Consider the following 21,379-nt stretch of genomic DNA (forward strand, 5'->3'; position numbering starts at 1 on the left):
CGCTCGGAAAAGGCATTCGCCGCCATTGTCGCCCGCTTGTGTGTGGTGTGCCTGTTTTCGAACCCGTGTTTCGTTCGAGCGGAGTTTAAATATTGATTACGGCGGATAGGCCTCCGTCTGGCTGGTGCCTGGTACACGTTTGCTGCTGGGTCATTCCTCGCAGCACAACGCTATTTTACCATGCATTTGGCAGCCTTCCGTCAGTGTTGACGTTTGTTAAAGAGAGGTGCGTTCTGCAAACGAAATCAACGCGTTGTTATGCGACGTTCAGCGAAGGAAGCGTGCGTTGTTGTGTGGTGCTGGAGTGAATTTAGTTTTCGTGTGTCTCGAAAAAAGAGTGATCCCCATTAAGCCCGCGTGTTGTTGTACAGTTTCCTCAGCAAAATGCTGACCAGCGAAATTTCCGCCACAGAACAGCAGCCCTAGCGCGGAAGATAGCACACAATATGCCCGTGTGGAATTGGGAATGGAGGCACGAAAAGAAAGAAAGGAAAAAATCGTGGAAATGCTTATGTGAATGTCGTTCGCACAAAAGTGGAGAGTAAAAAGTTTCTCCAAAGAGAGTGATTCAGAGAGGGTTCCTCTTTTTGTGCTGCCTTTTCTTTTCTCCATCTCTTTCGTGTGCTGCAGATAGGCACTTCTCGCTCTATCGCTCTGTCGGTGTACGGAAGAAGCTGCACTTCACGATCGATTATGCCTACGGGAGTTTTTTTTTATTTGTTATCTTTTCCATCTAGATTCATCTACTCACCGTAACTTGCTAGCTAACAACTTGCTTGCTCGGTGGAAATTCCTTTATCGACAGTGATTCGATAGACAGCCAGCGTTTGCGTTTTATGTTTGTGCGAAACCCGCGGAGCGATGTTTAATGAAAGCTTCTTACCTTTTTGTCCACAGTGTTTATTTCTAATATATAGGTTGAACGTGATCAGCATTATCCTTAAAGTGTTCGTTTAAGATACAAGCAACCTCCATTAATGTTGCACCACCGGTGGCAAGGATACGTCCCGAAGGAAATCCCAACGCACTTGACCGTGTCTGTGATCGTTTGAAAACACAAAACAAGAAAATCTCTCCCGGGTGACGCTTCTCCTGCAGGATCAGTTTCCCGGGCCGGTTTCTCAGTGGAGTTTGTCGTCAAAAGCAACTTACATAGGTCTTTAGACCGTCGCGTTTCTGGTGATCGCCACAGGAAACGCTAGCAAGGAATCCTGGACACCGAAATGATGAAAATGGATACGGATAAAATCATGGACGATGGGATCAGCAACTCACAGGTGAGTTTGTTATGTTTAGTAGGCCACCCTCTTTCAAAACTATCTCATTTAATGGTTTGAATTTTTAAGGTAAAAGTTTATGCCGATGAAGAAGTACATTCGTTGTGAGATATTACGGCCCGAAACACAACTTTTCGCATCGTTTCTTCGGCTGATATGTGTATGGCAAACTTCGCGCTTGTTGTTTGCTACAGGAAGAATAAATCCACATAACTCAAGCCCCTCACCGGAGAGCGAAAGCGCCAAGGCGGTTTTCCTTTCAAATGTTTATATAAATATGTGCATATTGTCGTTGTTTTTCCTCCCACCCCTGGGGAGCTTGCTTCGGTTACAAAACCATGCACCTCGCATCGCTGCACACCAAAGGCCGTGTGTCGGAACACTCGGCGGGGCGCGGAAGACACCGCAGAGCAATGAGTTTCACTTTCAGCGGAAAAACATTCAAGGGAAAGAAAATTGGGCTATTTTCACGCCCACGCGGTTTTGGTTTGTTGGCGCACACGGAATCGATTTCCTTTCTCTGTTCCATTTCTCCACATACCGATCGGCTTGTGTCCGATCGGTGGCTACATTTCCGTTTACCGCCGCTGTTTTCCGGATGCGTCGAATCGCTGTTAAGCGACATGCACTTTCACGCGCCGCAGGAAAAGTTCCTTTCCAACGGTTGGAAAAATTGGACATTGGCTGTCCGCTCTGGATGCGTTTTCCTTCGAACCGCATGATTCGCTATGGAGTGGGCAAATGTACTTTTATTTCCATAAACAACCAAATTGCAGTGCAACGGTTCATCAATGAGCGTAAATGAAAAATCATAATTTTGCACGGTGGAAAAGTACACTTTCCATCTGAAGTAAAACCGTCGCGCGAACGACTCTGTGTGGCTCAGCAAACAACAAACCTTCCATGGACGAGTGAGTGAAAGGAACGAAAAAGAGAAAGTTCTTCATTTGCATTTCTTTCCGGCCGCGGGTTGAACGTTCCGAATGGAAGGAAGGGGATAGAGGAAATCGCCGTTTGATGATTCGATTTGTGCCTAAGCTATCACAACTGTTACGATTTGGGGATTTCAAACTCTTAGCCTTGAGTATTCAGGACAAGGAAGTGATACTTCTGGTGCTTCCTTTTGGGAAGTAATTCAATTTCCATTTGACGCACGTTTCAAATCCTTATGGTGACCAATAATTACAATTTTATTCGTTTAGACATGATAAATTACTCTGATTTTAAATTCTACCATACGCTGCGACGAAGTTCCGACCAACTTTATTACACTTCCACGAAGGGAAAGGAAACAAATCGGAGTCGAGATCCGGATCCGGCTTGGTGGGGGAGAGCTGTGTGGTGCGGTGCAAGGTTAACACGCTTTGCAAAATCAAGCGCACAGAGGCCAACAGCTTCAAATAAGATGAGGATTTTTTTATACGTTCTCTTCAAATGCATATCGTGAACGTTATTTTGCCTCCTTTAATGCTCATGTCGTCGGTTAGGTTTGTATTCCTTCGCACCGTGTGTGTCTAGGCAAACGAACCGGAAGTGACCTCGTGGGAACGTTGGGACAGAAACAGAAGATAAAACATTGCGTCGGTTCACGTAACGAAGTTTAAATAAATGTTATCCTATTTTTGTCATTTATCAGGCGGTCCATTCCGCGTCTTATGGTTAAGACGATGGTTAAGATGTTTGATCTTGATCTGCAATGAGTAGGTCGAAACGGATTGGAAAGATTATTGTACGTTATTGACCTTTGACTGGATAATGGTTATCCGTTCTCGCTTCAGTAACAAACAAAGGATCAATAAATACTGTTTCGTATCCGGTAAGAATATTCCTCATGAAAGTGACCGACACCACGTTACTCACACTCAAAGAGAAACATGCCAAAACAAGTATAAACGCGTGCGTGACCGAAGCGACAGGAAAGATGCAGCGATGCAGCGTTGAGACGATGATGCAATTGCACACTGCACATTGTAATTTTGGTTGAGATAGGTCCGGATGCGCCGGGATACAAACGACTCCTCGGGATGCCGTTGCTTGGTTTGCTTAATTTTATGTTCAATATTCTTTTCTTTTGTAATTTACTGTATCTTCGATAACTTGTAACAGGACTCGAACTTTTGAACAATATGTTGAGGAAAAAGAGATGAGTAAAAAGAAAACTAAATTAAATTGAAGTGCATGCAATGAAGTATGAATTTGTTCTAATTCATCTACGACTGCTGCTGATGCGTTCGTTATCTTATCAGCTATCGTTTCTTTTTTCAACTTTGCAGTTCATCTAGATAGGGGCTACTTTCTGCATGCGACACTTTCTTTGTCAACGAATTGTGCAGAAAATAATGTTCACCAACATGAAAGTGCATGCTCATCAACCGCATGTCGGCAGTGCAGTGCAGCCAACGCTCACGATCATTGCACTTTTCCCTTCTCGCAGCAGACGCATCGGGACCTACTGACCTCGTGGTCCAAAAATAAATCAATTTACGCTCGAGAGAAACTAAGAGCAGAAGAAAAAAAAACTCACAAAGCCTGAACGGAAAGAGGAAAATTGCCGGTATTGCGTACGATTCGAGTTTGATTCGAGAAATAAGATAGAATAAGAGGGGTAGAGAGGATCGTAGTGCATCATTGGTGGGGGGCATGTGCAATTTAGACGGTACATAAGAAAAAAACATGGGATGCGAATGAAAGTACTAGTGAAATTGCAAGGAAAGAAAGATAAATGACGAAAGAGACTTCTGAAGTGAAAATAGAAAAGAACTCAGCCCATTAGAATAACAAATGAAATAGAAAGAATCGAGAAGAAAAAGGGAACATCCAGAAAAGTTTTTGAAGTTCTGCAATTGTCAAGAGAATAATTAAAGCTTGATGTTGTAAGAAGACTTTTGAGAATGTATTTAACTTATCAAAAGATAAAGGAAAGGTGTAGCTAAACTTTACCTTCTTCCATTTGATGGCGGAAACCACCTTCAACCGTTCACCTGTGTGTGAGTGGCACACTTCGAGGCTGCTGCTGCTGTACCCGTGGTCTCTAATAAAGCTGGCGGCTTTAAAACTGAGCAAAAAATCACCTCCACTACCCCCCCGTTCTCTGCTCCGGAAGGAGGTAGTGTGTGCCCTTTTACAGTCGCACCGGGGCCGACCTGAATCTGAGGCTCGTCCGGCGGCACAAGAAATCGAGGTCATCCGCGACAGAGGCTGCTGCTGCTGCTGCGGGCTGATGGCGAAGGCGAGGGAGAACCGGAGGCGGCTGTGGGTTGTCGGGTTGTGAAGGTGTAAACGACATCTACACAACGAATAACCGGCTGTCGAGGAAGTCGTCCCGCGTGTTTCTTGTGAAGCGCACGAGCCTCCACTCCTCCGTACAACCGAGGATCGATTCCCTTTCCTTCCCCAAACCCACCCGATCCGTGCTCGTCGAGGGTCAAGGGAGTGCAGTACATGCATCGGTCGTGCCCGTGTGCGTCTTGTTGTTGCTTGCAAGCAATCGGTTGAATGTGTGTGAACGAACCCAACTCCCGCGAGAGGCGGCGAAAGGGGGAGACGGTTCTGGGGGTGTGAGTCGGTGAGTCAACGGTGCATGGGATGGATGATGGATGCAACCGATGAGAGATACTGTTTCATTGCGGTTTCCGTCCGGGAAACTAACGATGCATCGTGGCGCACAATAGCGGTTTTCCCGATTGCTAGAAAAAATCGGCGTTCTGGGAGTCATTTTTATGTATCTTTTTCAGAAAATATGATCAGCTTTCTCTTGTAGTCATTTGTGAAAGCTAATCACATCAAATATGTATTGCTTCGGGAACAAAAGGTGTTAGAAAAATGATCCCCGGATACATTATCTATTAATCGTTACCTGGCACAAACTTTGTTGCGAGGCTTTTACCCAAAGCCACTTCACGCCAACGGTATGACGAGTTCGCTTTTGATAACGGAATAACGGTAGAACTGCTAGTTTGCAATGCGATTAATTGTGGAGTGAATGTTTACGATCTCTCCCGGATTACCTACCTAGTTCCGTTTGGATAATAATATGGTCCAACAAACAAATGTCCCATGGCTAGCCTTTGGAATTACAATCGGAACATTCTTCAGCGCATCCATCAAATCTGTCATCATGCTAGGAAATGTTTCCTCGTTACCTTGGTTCGCTGATTTCCACTCAAATGTCCCTTGCTAGATTAAATTTGTCACACGTGTTCTGAAGCGTGCCTTTCGCATCAAAGACGACGCACAGCCAGTCTCCAGTCTCTCATCCCATGTTCCATTCCATGTTGCCAGCTCCGGGAATGGAAAACTAGGCCACGCGAATGCACCCGGGTTGGGGTGAAAACCTACACACAAAACCAGAGCTCCTCTCCGCATGTGTGTGGCTGTGGAAATGTGGAAGGTGAATCAAGCGGAGGAATAGGTAAAGATGTGTCGCGGAATTATTAATCTATCCTTCTTCTTCGTTCCGATTTTTGCATCTTCATACTTTGTGCTGAAACTGACACAAAAAAGCAATCTAGAAGACGTTTCAGTATGTTTCACTTTCTTGGCAAGAGCATCAGAGAAGGAGAAACATATTGTAGAAAAGAGGAGGAGTGTTAGAAGAGCAGCGGGAAAGCAGATGAAATTGGGATCATTTAAGATAATTTGTGTGCCGTGAAAATGATTAACTTATTAATCAGCCGTAGAAGTGATGAGGTAAATGTCTTGAAGTAAAAATTCCTGAACAGTTGCTTACATTCATGTTTCGTCTAGTGTTCATACTTAAGATACGTAAAATAAATAAACATTTATGTTTTTATTCCACGGAGTTTCAGTTCCCCCTGTCCAATGTTAGACACTTCATTCACAAAAGGGTTATCTGACACGATCCCGCAAGTTCCTGGAAACTTTCTCCTCCGACTCCAAACTCCAGGCCAACCTTTCGGTTCGTGTTCGGGAACTTTCCCTTAAACATAATCCGCCCGGTTTCTGAAGCGGGCTTATGATAGCCTTTTAATGTGCCTCATTTGGTAGAAAAAACCTTGACACCAAAAACAACGTTCCTCGGGCAAGTTTGATGCGTGTGAGTTCTTAGGTTGCCCGAAGTGACCGCACACGCAGAAGACCCCTCCGATACACAAACCCTTATTCGCGCTTCTAAGCATCCGGTCGTCGGGTTTAAATCGGCAGCAAGGCAGCAGCGCAAGGTATCGATTACAGGTTGAGGTAGAGACATAAAACGAGTCGCTAACCACGACGGGGTGGTGTGGAACCAGTTTCCAGCGGAGATGGGATGCGGCCTCGTTCGCTCGACGCATCACGCTCTAAACCTGCCGATGCTCTGGAGTGGACTGGAACGAAAACGACAAATAACATGACGAAGAAATCACTCCATGCTCCCCGATCAAAACTCTCGTGCGAGTAAGCTAAAGGTCCGGTGAAGGCGAAGTGTAATAAAGTTGAGCGGCAACTTAGGAAGGCAACGACAGGGACCACAAACGAAGTCACATCCGGTAGAAAAAAAAAGTGATACCTGCACATATGAGAAAGGACAGGCGCGTGTGAGTTCAAACCTGAATTAGCGGAAATTGACCGTGTGTGCTTGTCGGTCGTAGGTTTTGGTCTTTGCTCAAGGATGAAACATTGAAGGAGATTTTTGGACCTAGAACAACCAAGGCATAATTTCCGTTAGAGCGGATTCGTTGTCCTTCGATGGTTCTTATTAGCTTCTGATTTATTCTCTCTCGGAAGAAGACTGTTGAAAGTTAGAGCAATTAGGAAAGTAATATAATCGGCGAATTTGCATGTTTATGATTCTTGGTAACTACATTCCATTTTTCCATTCTCCCACTAGTCATGGTTGAACTGGGACTTACTTGGAAGCTCTATATGACTCAGATATTGCCGACTAGTACATCCATTCGAAGCAACAACTTGCATTAAGAATATCAATAATCGATTATTCTGTACTTCCTGCAACTCGCATTACAAACTCCATTGGTACTTCTGACGCAAAAGAGGAGTTCCTATGAGGCAAACACAATCGTAATCGGTTTCTTCAAACCACGAGGGGGTGCCCCTTGGTCTTCCATGGATGATGCCATCCGCTGGTTGGCATATGGCCTTGTTTCAGTCTTCGTTTCGACACTCGCAACCTCCGAAGATGTCTATGCAAAGCCTCCCCGTTGTAAAGCCTAGTACTCTGCACCACCCGTACGAAGGTGATGCTGCAAAAGATCAGCCACGCAGCCCGTGTGGTGCGATTGTGCAAAACGTGGAATTGCAAGCGCGCTTTTGCTGTTGTGAAGCTGAAGGCGCCAAGACAAACGGCTTTGTTGCCGGTGGGGTTATGTTCGAGAAGGAGAGAGAGGTGCGTGTCGAATGGCAGCCCCCACCCCCCGGGGGCGGCGTACCTTCTGGTGGTAATGTTTCGATTACGAAGCCAACGAACAATGAACGAGAGGCGCCAACCCACGAAGAGGTGGATATGGGAAGAGAAGACCACTTGGAGTTGGCAACCAGATAGTTCTTCTTCGTTGCTTAAAAGAGAGTCACATGGCTGGTGAATGGAGTACACCTTCTTCGATTGCGAGATTACACGTTGGAGGTGCAGCTTTGGTGAGTCAATGATACCCGACGTAGGTTTTTAAGCGTTGAGATATTGAAGGGGTTCGCTAGAGGTGCATCCCACAGATCGTTAGGTGGACCCAGATGAATTCTGGGCGAGGGTGCGAAGTTATATAAAAAGGCCGTTGATACAATATAGACCTTAGTTTGTTACTTACTATTTCCCATTGAATGTCTTCCAAATGATAAATGACGCCTAAATTACTTTCGATCACTCCGGATAATCATCAGACTATCACAACATTGCTTCGGATAATTTATTCATCATATCGAGAGAAGATAGTCCGTGGTGGTGGGTGGATTTATGAATTTTTCATCCTATTTACTTGCTAACACCTTCCTCATTCGCCACAAAGGATCACCACCACCACTACCACCGGCGTCAATCGGTGTTACGTTAAATGATTTATCAATTCCATCCACCAGTGGCATCGCCTCGACAGTGAAAACCTGGCACCGTTTCGAATACGAATGTGCGTGTTTTAAGGGAAATGCGTGATGTTGATGGTTTTGATGTAATTCACTGTGAAAGCCGCTCACCCGACCGACCCCCTGTGTGGTATGTTTATTTTTCGGTATTTTTATGAATGCATGTTGCCGTAACGAACGACAGCTGTCGGAAACAATTAGTTTCTTCACGCCATGTTTTAACCTCTCTGTTGTGGTAAAGCATCGTTTCCACATCAGGATGAAGGAAAAGGTAGCGTGATAATTTATTTCGAATATTTCATAAGCACGGGTTCAAATTTCGCTGTCAAAACCAAGTTCCACCGGGTATTTTATCTATGTTTGAATATTGTCTTTTAATTGTAATGACATCGCAGCATTGCTCAAGCGTTTGCTATTCTGGAAGTAAAGAAATAAAATAATCTTCCATGCCCTTTGTACCACAAAGTCCTCCCTCTTTCCCTCCTTCTTTCTTCGGGTTTGGTACATTGCCCGCCGCTTTATCATCATCGTCGTCGTCGTCGTGGCATGCAAATGAATGAGTGCAAGAAGGTGCAGTTTGACGACTTTCCTCCCTTGTCCCTTTGCAAAATAAACAATTTTCTTCTTTCTTTCAACTACATCGAAAAATGCAACTCGCGTTCTTTGTTGTCCATTGATACTCGAAACCGCCATCTTACCACCCTCCCTTGGCGAGAATGTGTAAGAACTTCGCACATGTCGCGACGAAATTGTAATTCCAAAGTCGTCCGTCTTCGCCGTGATTTCTCCGCCTTGTCGGTGTGTGTGTGTGTGTGTGTGTCTGTGACATTGGCCTTGTTTTTCGGTTACAAGGGAGTTGCATTTCGCGCCCTCGATACTACGGACGACGACAAGCCGCTGCGAAGGGAGACACGACACGCTGTATTGTATAGTAACATTTCATTTAACACACACACTTTTTTTTTTGTTGCTCCAAATAAACGTAAAATTCGCAGACGCATGGTTATGACCACGAAAACCTTCAACACAGTGTAGCCACAAGTGGAAGGAATGGCGAACGAAAAAAAAAATGCCTCCGACACAAGCTGGAAGGGAAACAGTCAAACGTGTGCACTTTTGTTGTCCGATCGTTGCAGATTTGAACTGACCGTTCCTGGCAAAAAGAGTAAGTGAGTCAAGGTTTCCTGTACTTCTGCCCGCTTTTTGCTTGCACTGTTTTCGACAAAGTTATTCAGTTAAGGTTTCAGGTTCAAAACATAGCCGCAGCTCTCATCTACAACTCTTGAAGAGAAGAAAAGGCAATGATCCAGCACAGGAAATGTCTACCGAAAGGACATATGGCCTTAACACTATAGAGGTCTATGTCTCCAGGTTAGCTTGCGGAGGTCCAGGAAGCTGAATTCAAAAGCCGTACTGGAGGAAATCCACATCCAAGACGAAGAAAAAAGACTACGAGAAGTTTGAAAGAATGCGAAAGGAAACATCTTTTTGTTTTTGGCAATGGATCAATCGTAAGTCACAAGAAAACTCTTCCTTCTCATTTTTTAGAGCGAAAAAAATTGAACACAACAGAAAACTAAAATAGAACTCATGTTTTCGGTTCGAAAAATCGCCACCATCTGCCGTTCGTTTTCGGTTGACAAATCTATTCCACGCGCTCTTCCTATCGATCAGCGGTTCGGAATAGTTGAATGGGTGAAATCTTCGTACGACACTAGCAGGATGAGTAAGTTGAAGCTAACCACGACCATGGCAAACATGCCGGGTTCGCCGATACTTGAGCTGAAAATCAAGATATGTTCAATACTGTTGCCGAGTTTGATTTAAGAACAAATCTGTCATCTCAAGCAAACCACCCTCTCAAGGTGGAGGTTTTGTTCATTTTTCAACACTTAATCATCCATCGCAGGACAGAAAAAAGACGGTTTGAAATTGGCAACTTCGAAGTCCACGGGTTGGTTTCAAAATTGAGTCACGAAATTTATTTGGTCCGATGCATCGTGCTTTTATTTGGTGTGAATCTTGTTTTCTTTCTTTTTTATCCTAACCCCAATTTTCCTCACTTGTTTTCTTGTAACACTTTCACTCCTTTCGTTTACACGCGCTAGGAAAGCGTTCGATGTTCGATGTGCACGATCGGTGGTGGAGATCATAAAATTACTGTTCGCACAAATGTTGATTAGCTACACGGGGTGGTGCACCTTGTTTTACTTTTTTTGTAGGCCATGCTCGTCATGTGATTTCCGGTGCTCAGGTTTAAATTGGGTTCTCTTTAGCTATGCTCGGCTTGGGAGGGGAAAAAAAAGCGAAACACCCGGCGAAAACAGGCCTCTTTCGTGTTCCAATCGAGATCGAATTCGAGTGTGCCCCTTGGCAAAATTTGGCAAGGCACAGCGTTTTCGCGCACGATCGGTACCGATTTCTCGATCTAGATCTCTCAAATTCGATTGTAGCCGCGGGGTAGGAGGTGGGAAAATCGCGTATCCGTTCGACCGACGATTGCGGCGATCGCTTTTCGTGTGGCGTGATAATTTGGCAATCTCCACCCCCCGATCGATCGCTCGTTGCCATCGCTAACGTACTATGCGTTGGCTTCTGCTGCAAAACGGAGCCATTCGATGAGCGTCGGATCGAAAAATGATGGCTCGGAACAAATAGAGGCCAGAGGTTCATCGCATGCAGCGCCGAATGCACTGTCCACGGAGGTGATGGGTTTTAGCCAACCCGGCTCCCTCCCGTTCCCCTGTACTGCATGCAACCACGTGACAGTCTCCTCCCTCTTCCTCCGGTTGACCCAGATGGAAAATGGAAGGCATCGTGGAACGCACCATTTTGGGCTAGCACACACCGTTGTTGGCCTTGTCGCCTCGTCTCGTCATACACACACACGGAATTTTGGGGTGAATTTTCCAGACACGACGTCGCTTTACGACACAGTTTGTTTTTTGTTTTTTGATAGGAGCAATTGGTGTTACCGAAAACGAAAGAGAAAAGTGGCCACAGGCCGAAGCCGGGGTTCGGTTATCTCATCATCCATTGATTAGATGAGAAAACCAAACTTTCAACCCTCTTCCCCTTGTCAGTGTTTTCAGGTTGCATTTAGCCCCCGATACCAAGTGGGCATAAAATGTCGAAAACCTGCCTGATTTAATTAAGCCCACCTGGTGGTTCGTAATCCCTTTTTAAAATGTGGTGCTATTTTTGGGCAAATATTTGTTACCTTTTTTTCATTAAAAAACAAAACCTCCCAAAAACCACTTGAAGCCGACTCACGCGTCGTCTATCGATGCGCAAAGTGTATGCAAATGTATTCCAAATGTTTGATGAGTCGCAGGTTTTTTTTTTAAACAATAAACTGCGCCCTTAACGCTGGGAGCCTGCTCCGAAACGGTGGTTACGTTGCGGATCCCAACAATACGTGCAATGCAACGGAGAGTTTGGAAGCCTCGCCCCTGTGTCCCACAAAAACCAAAAAGCCGCCCCAGTGTGAGTGCTGCACTAACGGTACCGGCGGGGGCATGGTGACATAGAAAACGGTGCTAATGGCCATCACCCAAAACCACCCCGTATGTAATGCACAATTGATGGTGGGAAAACGGCCTGGGTGGGAACCAACCTGCGGGCTCGGTGCTGGAGTTTTTGACACCTCCGGGAGTGGTTTTTTTATATCGTCTTAAAAATAACATAACCAAATCACTGCTCGTGTATGCGAGGCAAATATTTGGAGCTGTTTGAAACTGTTTTACAGCGCTTGTCAGCAGCAGTAAGCAAACACGTGGGGAAATGTTGTAGTTGTCGTTGTCGTTGTCTCTTTTCCGATAGCCGAATGTAACGTTACTTACAACTCGAATTTTACCCCGGGTGGACTTCGGTGAGTCATGGCGAGTAAAAGAAAGTTTTTTGGGCCGTCTCATTCTACAATTGAATAACGTTTACTTATGGTCGGTGTTTCAAACGAATGTTTATTGGGAAGTGGGATCCGGATGTTGGTTACACACGAATCGGGTTTCTAATCTGGCAGCATCCTAAAGATCAGTTCCCAGGACTGATCAAAGATTAATCTGGATTGAGATCAAATATTCCAAATGTTTGGTGAACCCTGTAATGATTTAATGCTGCTGTGCTTCTTATTGATTGGTCCACCTAATCAAGGATTATTTTGGATGTTGCACCCGATACTGCCTTAGTTCTTCTCTTTTACACAATCTAAGATTTACAAATGGAGCTCAATCTGATTCACAGACTCGATCCTTGGCTCGATCGATTCGAAATGGATGCTAAATCCAAGACCTAGGAAACCGGTGCCAGGACAGAGTCCCCCAGATGAAGAAACCAGCTTTTCTTCCAGCTCTAGATTTTAGCTTTAGGAAGAATTCCAATTCCACAGATTGGAATCTGGATCAACCAACTGTAAGTTGTCGGATCGGATTCTGAGGATCGAGTCTCGGATCGGATCCTCAACAGGCAACACAATCGGGTAAATAGACAATTCGTCACTTTCTGGGATCTACCAGAATGAAAGTTGTCGCATGAAGTAGAGACGACCAGTTGAAAGATACAGGATAAGGTAGGCTATGATCGCTTTTTCGCATCAGAAAACGAGCGCGAATCACAACAATCCTCGCAAAAGTATGTTTCGACCGGAATGCGATTTTCGCCTACTTTTACCTGCACCTCTCGACTTGGTCGTGATCCTAGGAAACGACGAATTTTCTACTTACCCGTTTGTGTTGCCATTTGAAGGTTTGTCGATTCAACATCAATTACTTTACAGTAGGCTAGCAATGTTGATGTTCTACATACACTGCCGCGGTTACTCTCCTCTCGGAAAGATATAAATCAGGTTTGTTGTTCCTCCCCAAAACACAAATTCGATACCTCAACCAAACGCTGGCCATCGTCTAGTTGCGGAACGTTCGAAAACCGTAAAGTGTGGTCTTTTTTGATTGCACGTTTCTTCAACGTTTAACTGTACTCGCTCAGTTGTTCGAAGGCTTTAATTAAAGGCGATAACCACAGATGTTTGTTTGTTCTCCGCCAAATTCGGCTTCATTCATTAAACTGTTTTCCTAGTTTTCCCCTTGGCCTCGGGGTGGAATTTGTTTGGAAAGCGGGATTTCCCGACCGCGCAGCGGAGGGGGGAAAGGGAGGGAACCGGTTCCGGTTCCGTTAACGAGCGCATTTTTGTGCGATTACGACGACCGATGTACGCTCTTCGCTCTCTCACAGCCTCTTGTTTGACAGGGCCCCGTCTTCTTTGTACGCAAACGTGTGTGTGTTTTTTGTTGTTGTTGTTGTTGTGCTAATTGTGTTCCGTTCTGTTCTCTGCTCCTTTCACCCCGTTTCCGTTCCAGTACACCACCCAGATACTGTACGATCCGGCGCGGAAGAAAGAACCGTCACCGGCGTTCCAGACCGAGCTCGACACCTGTCTGACGTTGTTCACCAAATGGAACGAGGCCAACCAGGTGGAGTTCGTCGAGCAGCTTCTCTCCCGCATGTGCCATTACCAGCACGGACACATCAACGCTTACCTGAAACCGATGCTCCAGCGGGACTTCATCACACTGCTACCCAGTAAGTACATCCCTTCCGCGGGAGCCCTTCGTGGCAACGGCCGAGGGGGGAAACTTGTTCCTCCAAAGGAGCACCACCACCTTCCCTTCTAATGCATGCGAGAGTGGGGCGCGGCATGCGGCCGATGATGAGTTGCCCTTTTTTCCAACCACCAACTCCAGCAAAGAGAGCCCACCGGTTTTGGGTGCGTTCTCCCGGCGGGCCTTCGTACGCCAGGTCACACGCGAAAGTAGGTCAAACCCGCGCTTGCTCTCGATTGCCGCCGTTCTCCAGGTCTGCTCGCAGACACGGGCACACCATCATCTCTCGGTCGGGCATGTCCCCGATGATGGTCAGGTAGTTTGCAGGAAACGCAGGTTCCCAACTCGTCGCAGATCTTTCACCGACCGACCTGTTTAGGAAGAGCCGGCCCGGGGGCCTTTCTTTTCCTCGCCAACAATGGGCAAAAGAATGGAGGCTTAGAAAGAGGCAGAACGATGATGGGAGAGTTTGCTAAAGTTTGTTTGCTTCCGCATGTTTGCTCGGGAGATTCTGTAGGAAAGGCAATCCCGGACCCAAACTGAGAAACTCAAAAAGAAAGGAGGAAAAAGGTCAGCGGATGGATAGTAGGATGGTTCGGAAGGTTAAGGGCCGATTCAAGTTCACCACACCAAGGAATCGTTTGGCGTGGGAACGGAAATGGCAGGGATGGAAAAATGGACTAAAACACATGTGTTGGTGCACGAGCTTTCGCTGGAGGAAAAATAATATCCTCCCACCACCGTTCGCCGATCGGTTTCTCGGAGTGTTCGAGGTTTGAGGAGGGTGGTAAACGTTTAGAAATCACTTTTCGCACATCACTCATTGCTAAGCGCGCCAAATGGCTACCCAAATTATCCGATGAGCACCCCCCGGCGTTCGTTATCGACGGCGGCTAACACATTTGTTCCCCATATGCCTTCCCTAGATGGGGTGTAATTTCCGGTCCGAAAACCTCGGAACATTCGATTGGTTTCACCGTTGTTGTGGACGGCGCGGATCTCCGTTCCTTTAGGGGAACGGTTTAATACTCAATAAACCTACATTTTACTGTCAGAACCAGCGCCTCCTAGCCTTAGAGGTTTGCCTTAGAGCTCTCCTCCCCGGGTTGGGTGTGTTCGGGTTCTACGGTGTGGATAAAACTAGAAGAGCCCATTCACGGCGTCGGTCGGTGCCCAACACATGCCCCTTGGTCACTACCACGAGGGGTGGGACAAATTTGACCCATTTGAGCCGACGAAAGCTATAAAAGCCGATGGCGACGGGCCGGGTCTGGCGTCTGGCGTTGTTGATGCCCCAGCGCCATAATCATCTCTTTTGCGGCTTTCCTGAGGTGGAGAAGGTGGTATGAGAAGACCGGAACTAATAGAGAGTATCAGGTAGAAGCTATAAAGACACCATTCGGTAAAATCGACAGCCAACCAGAGAGAGAGAGAGTGAGGGAGGGAGAAAACATAAAACATTCGCCACATGCCCTTAATTGGGGGGTTTGTGTGTGTGTGTGTTCTGAAAAAGCTCCTTCGAATTTTTTTTTTGACCGTTTTCCACCCACTGTCGCAAGGGGTGGCAGAATGACAAATCGCGGGAGTCAGTTGCTGGAGTCCTTAGACACTAAGAAACTCGTTAAACCTCGCAAGAAAATATACATTGTCGCGACATCATCATGGTGTCGATGTTCAGCAAACAGAGAATCAACGTAGAACACATTAGGGTAACCATAAAGGACGGACGGATGATGTCCCGTAGAAGGTTTGAGACACCGGGACAACATGTTCTAGGTTTGGAAATAGTTTCCCCCACGGGAGATGAACACGGAACTTAAAGTAATTTCTGATTAGGAGTTTGACAAGTTCTGACAGTTTTCCATCAAGATTTTTAGTTCCAACTGCAACAAAAGATACTGACTTAGGAAAGTTTCATTGACTATTCGGTCACTAAAAATGCATTAACAACAAACTTGCACAAACAGCAAGATGAAATGATGGTTTAAAAACATCCCAACGTTTTGTCCGTCCATCAAAACTGTTTATCGTTAGGATCGTTATCCTCCCGTGGAGCGTGCTTAGAAACTCCAAAGGTCTACCCTCCTTGTAGGCTGCTTCCAACCGACACGATCCTTTTAAACCCAATTTAAACGTTATATGATAGAAGATTATTTTAAGATCATCCCTCTCGGGAAGTAGATTGGTCACAGTTTTCACCTTTGTTTGGTGCTCCTTTTTCGGGGTTTCGCAGGACTTGGCATCCCGAAATGCTCCTCGCTTTGGAAGGGTTACGCAAGGCTAATGGCTAAAGATTACCATCAAAGAGTATATGTTGGCCAATCCTCGCCATTAAAAGGATCGGTTGAGTCCGCCGTCGCTTACCCCATCGTCATCTTGACGTTAGGTCTATTTTCGTTTCATTTTCGGTCTCAAACCTATCCCCATTCCCTTTGTGGTTATTCACTACCGGTCCCATCGCCTGTTTGTGATTGACCCTCGGGTGGCACGTCCGCACGGGTCCCCAGGTTCGGGGCATTTTGCGTGCGAAAAAGGGCTTTAATTACGGAAAAAATGTATATACGTGCGGAAGGTTCGCTACCACTACTCACGCGTTCATTGAACCCCTGGGCGGCATTTAATAACCATGGGGCACCTCAAACCCGTCGTCGCGTGTTTGTTCTGCATGATTGTTTTACGCGCAACAAACCGGCCAAACGAAACCCAAAACGCAAGGGAACGATGGAGCTGGTGCGGTCAGTGATTTTGCAAATCAGCCTCGGCCGCGGAGTGGTGTGAAGAGAACCATATTGTTTTAACTGGCCGACGGCGCCGCCACGGCACACACTTTGCATTGAGGCAGCGAGAAAACGTATAAATCTGCGGCGTTCCGGGTTCGTGCCGTTGTGTCCAGCAATGAATCACGAAATCGATCGATAGGGATTTGGTGGTTCCTCGTTCAGCGTCGCCGTCGTCGCCCCATGGAAGCCATTTCAGCGAAGTAACACACAATGTTTCACTGAGTTATAGTGAAAAGTACAGTACATCTCGTTTCCCTATTGCCTGCCATATGGTGTCCATATGAAGGCTAGTCCCGTTAATTTCACACCCTGCGGAATCCAAAAGAAAGAAAGGCAAAAAAGGGAAGAAAGGTTTGGGAGAGTAACCTTGACATCATACTGTTTTTCATCGTCAATGAATGTTGGAAATAGGAAAAAGCTTCTAAGGAACTCAGCATGACCATCCAAAGGAAGGATAAAATACCAAATGTCCGTGTGGATCGAAGGCAAAAACTGGAAGGACAATTTTCCCAAAATGTTATTTGTTGTACGCAATACTTTACTCGGGTTTGGGTTTTAACATTCCCGATATCCTTGAGCAAAAGAAAGGATACCTTCTCAACCAAAATAGTTCCATAACGTTGGCTTAATATTGATTGTCATTTGTTTTGCAGCAAAAGGATTGGATCACGTGGCGGAAAACATTCTCTCCTATCTGGACGCAAAGTCGCTGTGCCGGGCGGAACGCGTCTGCAAGGAATGGTCCCGCGTCATCTCCGAGGGCATGCTGTGGAAGAAGTTGATCGAACGAAACGTCCGCACCGATACCCTCTGGCGGGGGTTAGCAGATCGCAAAGGATGGTGAGTTCATCGGCCTTTCACTGGATAACGTCTCCCTTTGCTAATGCCCGCTCGTTTTCCCTCAACAGGATCAAATATCTCTTCATCCCACGACCGGGCGTGACGCTGCGGCAGCACAAATTCTACCGCGAGCTCTTCCCGAAGATCATGAAGGACATCGAAGCGATCGAGAACAACTGGCGCACGGGCAATCACAATCTTCAGCGGATAAACTGCCGGTCAGAGAATTCGAAGGGCGTCTACTGTCTGCAGTACGACGACGACAAGATTGTGTCCGGCCTGCGGGACAACACCATCAAGATCTGGAACCGCTCATCGCTTCAGTGTTGCATGGTACGGCGCGCGAGACCTGCTGCCTGGAACGGGCTCCGGTGTTCTAATCGGCTGCGTATGGTTTTCTCACTTTCCGCAGATCCTCACGGGACACACCGGATCGGTGCTGTGCCTGCAGTACGACGATAAGGTCATCATCAGCGGGTCCAGCGATTCGACGGTGCGCGTGTGGGACGTCAAGACAGGCGAAATGGTCAACACACTGATACATCACTGCGAGGCGGTATTACATCTACGCTTCAACAACGGCATGATGGTGACCTGTTCAAAGGTAAAATGGCCAAACTTTTTGTGTCTTTCGCTGGCGAAATGATAGCAACTTTCATCGAGTGCTAACTTTCAACGTTCATGGTGGATAGACAGTTTCTTAACACAGTTTTGCCACGTAAACTTTCTAACGGAAGGCAACAGGATAGGCTTAAACTATTTGCATCATTAAAATTGCAAAATACTATGTTACTCGTCAATTTAACTCCAAATACTTCAAAATATAACAAAGCAACCAAGATAAGCGCAAAGGAGAGTGCTATCTCATACATTGATTTGTGGAGCTTGGAAACCACAAGTTACCAAGCAACACATTCCTTTGCCAAACCGAAGTGTTAAGTGTCGTTGCAATGATGAAACATCTCACGTTGCCATGGAATTGTTGCGTTTACAAAAGGTAGTTTGAGGTTCAACAAGCTTTTGACAGTTATCGTTTAGTAAAAGTTGTTATTGTTTAAAAATGTTGTAGATATTTTATTTAATTTTATTCTCATCGAATTTCGTCGTTACGTAGGACCGCTCAATTGCCGTATGGGACATGGTGTCGCCGACGGAGATCGGCCTAAGGCGCGTCCTGGTCGGGCACCGGGCGGCAGTCAACGTGGTCGACTTTGACGAAAAGTACATCGTGTCGGCGTCCGGCGATCGCACGATTAAGGTGTGGAACTCGACGACCTGCGAGTTTCTGCGCACGCTGAACGGCCACAAACGGGGCATCGCTTGCCTACAGTACCGCGACCGGCTGGTGGTTAGTGGCAGCTCCGACAATTCGATAAGGTACGTGTGTATTCATGGACAAACGTTTGAATGCATCGCAAATATCGTAAAAAAACGTTTCTTTTCTTTTGTCAACAGACTGTGGGACATCGAGTGCGGGACCTGCCTGCGAATTCTCGAGGGCCACGAGGAGCTCGTTCGCTGCATCCGGTTCGATTCGAAGCGCATCGTCAGCGGGGCGTACGATGGCAAAATCAAAGTATGGGATCTCCAAGCTGCCTTAGACATTCGAGCACAGACTAACACGCTGTGCTTGAAAACGTTGGTGGTAAGTTGCCCTTGCCAAACGCAAGTCGGACGTCGGAGGAAGTTCTAAGGGCTAATGGTGCATTGTTCATCCCGTTACAGGAACATACCGGTCGCGTATTCCGGTTGCAATTCGATGAATTCCAGATCGTGAGCAGTTCGCACGATGACACGATTCTGATATGGGACTTCCTCAACTGCTCGCCCAAGGAGGAGCCGTCGGTGGTGGTGCCCAATACCAGCATGGTATGTGCCTAAAGTGAGCGCGCCTAACAGATTGTGCCCAACATTGGCTCCATCCAAAATGGTGCAAGAACGAGTTTAACCGCGTGTTACGTTTTCTTCCCCCCGCAGATGAACCTTCACAACAACAGCGGAAGCAGTAGCGGCAGTGGCTCCAGTGTGGGTGCCGTTGGCGGCGGTCTCGGGGGAGCTGGCGGTGGTGCCCTCGGTCCGAATGGGGGCGCTGAAGGTGGTGGTGGCAACGGTAGCAACAACCAGAACAACGGTGTCAACCATCTGCTACACAACAATAGGACGAACAACCAGAACGACGAACTGAGCGACTAAAAGAGGAAAGGTCCCCTCCCATCCTTACCTTTTTCCACTTCTGTCAGCGAGAAAGCGGCGGGGGGGTGAAAGAAAGACGGAAAACACTCCTGCTTGGCCGAGAGGAATCGCGTGAATGTATCATCATCATCATCACTTTCCATCAAAAGCCCCATCCTGTTCCAATCTCTCTGACGCCGTGTACCTCCTCCGTTGCGTTCCGTTCCGTTTCCCTTCTGGTTCTCCGGTGAACGCTGGCTCCCCGGACTGGGGGGGTACTTTGGTTCCCTTTTTTCATAACAGGAGACTCCCAAGACCATTGGCGCCACTTATTGTAAAAAAACAACGTTTCTCAAAATTAAATCTTACGAATTGCTTGGGACATTCATGTTGTTTTTCTTTTTTCGCAACACATTTTTTTATATGTTACTTCTATAACAATTTCTGGAGCGGTACAGTTTTTAACGGGATTGTAAACAACAGAAAGGCACGGAGTAGGAGAAAGTTAAAAACACGAACATATACATAAATACCACCCCCCCGGAAAAAAAACTCAGAACTGATTCAGACTAAACGGAGCAAAAGTGTAGCAAGATGCAGCGATGATAATAAAGGAATAATTATAACACACACAAACACAAACCTTCCTGTTGCAGAGCAATTTAAAGGCACATTCAAAGGTGTACGCGGGAGAGGCTGAGATGACAAGCTAATCATCGGGCGGAGCCGGTCGATCCTGGGGAACCCGGGATCCGGCATGATGATAGGACGAATTTATCAGTTCACCTTCCACCAACTCGATTCTTTTTGGATTTTTGTTTTTTTGACCTTTAGGATTGTGATTTTATTAAACTATTTGTAAAAACATGTTCTATTCCAAATCAAGTAGGCATTCGTGCTTTCGAACGCTTCGTTCCTTAGCAACACCGATGCCTCGATGACGATGTCAACTCAAAATCGAGAAACCGTTGATGGGTCGATTCTCACCTACAATTTATGGAATCGATTGAAAAACCCCTTAGCAGCAACTAATAACCGAACGTGTTCATTAGATGAGATGGTTCGCAAGGAAAGCCGAGGACGTTGGCGAGGCGCCGCACGTTGTTTGTGTCTTCTTTCGTGGCAATTTTGGCAGAAAGTAAGCAACAATCCGTGTACGTGTCGAGAGTGAATGAAATTGACGAACAATTTAACAGTTTTTAAAGCTGTCCAACCCGCTGTCTTTTCCTGATAAATGGATCGTCAATGGAAGATATAGTTAGTTAACATTAACAAAATGATAAATACAAGGATATGGTAACAGATTCCTCGTAGTGAAAGCGTATAAAAATATGCAATAAAGGCAACATTGAGGAAGGAAATGCTTTATGGTCTCAACAAACAATTGAAGCTCTTATGTTTTTTTTTACTCTCTTATTCTAATTTTGCTTACACTGCATAAACTTCTCCAACAAGTCTCAAAAGGAAAAAAAATAAAAAGATAAACCTAGGATCATAGAGTAACTATTTAAATTAAAAAATAAACAAAAACAAAACAAGAAATACATTGGCTGTTCGGCGAGGATTCAAGTAAAGGAAAGAGTATCTCTAGAAGAAAATTAACCGAGGCGGGAGCCACACTGGTTGGATATTGTTATGGATAGAGTTTCACCCAATAAAAAACTGGAGCAAAACGGAAAAGAAT

General features: G+C 46.1%; 1 protein-coding gene across 1 annotated transcript; it reads left to right on the forward strand.

The window, feature by feature from the left end:
* Positions 1–1,147: 1,147 nt before the first annotated feature.
* LOC131289042 (beta-TrCP) lies at positions 1,148–20,322 on the forward strand. The gene is made up of 9 exons (XM_058318237.1): positions 1,148–1,277; positions 13,661–13,883; positions 17,337–17,523; positions 17,592–17,856; positions 17,936–18,127; positions 18,638–18,900; positions 18,979–19,168; positions 19,249–19,392; positions 19,501–20,322. The coding sequence occupies exons 1-9, from the start codon at positions 1,224–1,226 to the stop codon at positions 19,714–19,716; spliced, it is 1,734 nt and encodes a 577-aa protein (XP_058174220.1). The 5' UTR covers positions 1,148–1,223; the 3' UTR covers positions 19,717–20,322.
* Positions 20,323–21,379: the final 1,057 nt, after the last annotated feature.

This window comes from Anopheles ziemanni, chromosome 3 (assembly GCF_943734765.1).
Source record: "Anopheles ziemanni chromosome 3, idAnoZiCoDA_A2_x.2, whole genome shotgun sequence".
NCBI classification, from domain to species: Eukaryota; Metazoa; Arthropoda; class Insecta; order Diptera; family Culicidae; genus Anopheles; species Anopheles ziemanni.

Coding starts and splice junctions, on each gene's coding strand:
- LOC131289042 (XM_058318237.1), top strand. CDS start 1,224: ATGATGAAAATGGATACGGATAAAATCATGGACGATGGGATCAGCAAC. Junction 18,128..18,637: donor TGATGGTGACCTGTTCAAAG/GTAAAATGGCCA, acceptor GTCGTTACGTAG/GACCGCTCAATTGCCGTATG. Junction 19,393..19,500: donor TGGTGCCCAATACCAGCATG/GTATGTGCCTAA, acceptor TTCCCCCCGCAG/ATGAACCTTCACAACAACAG.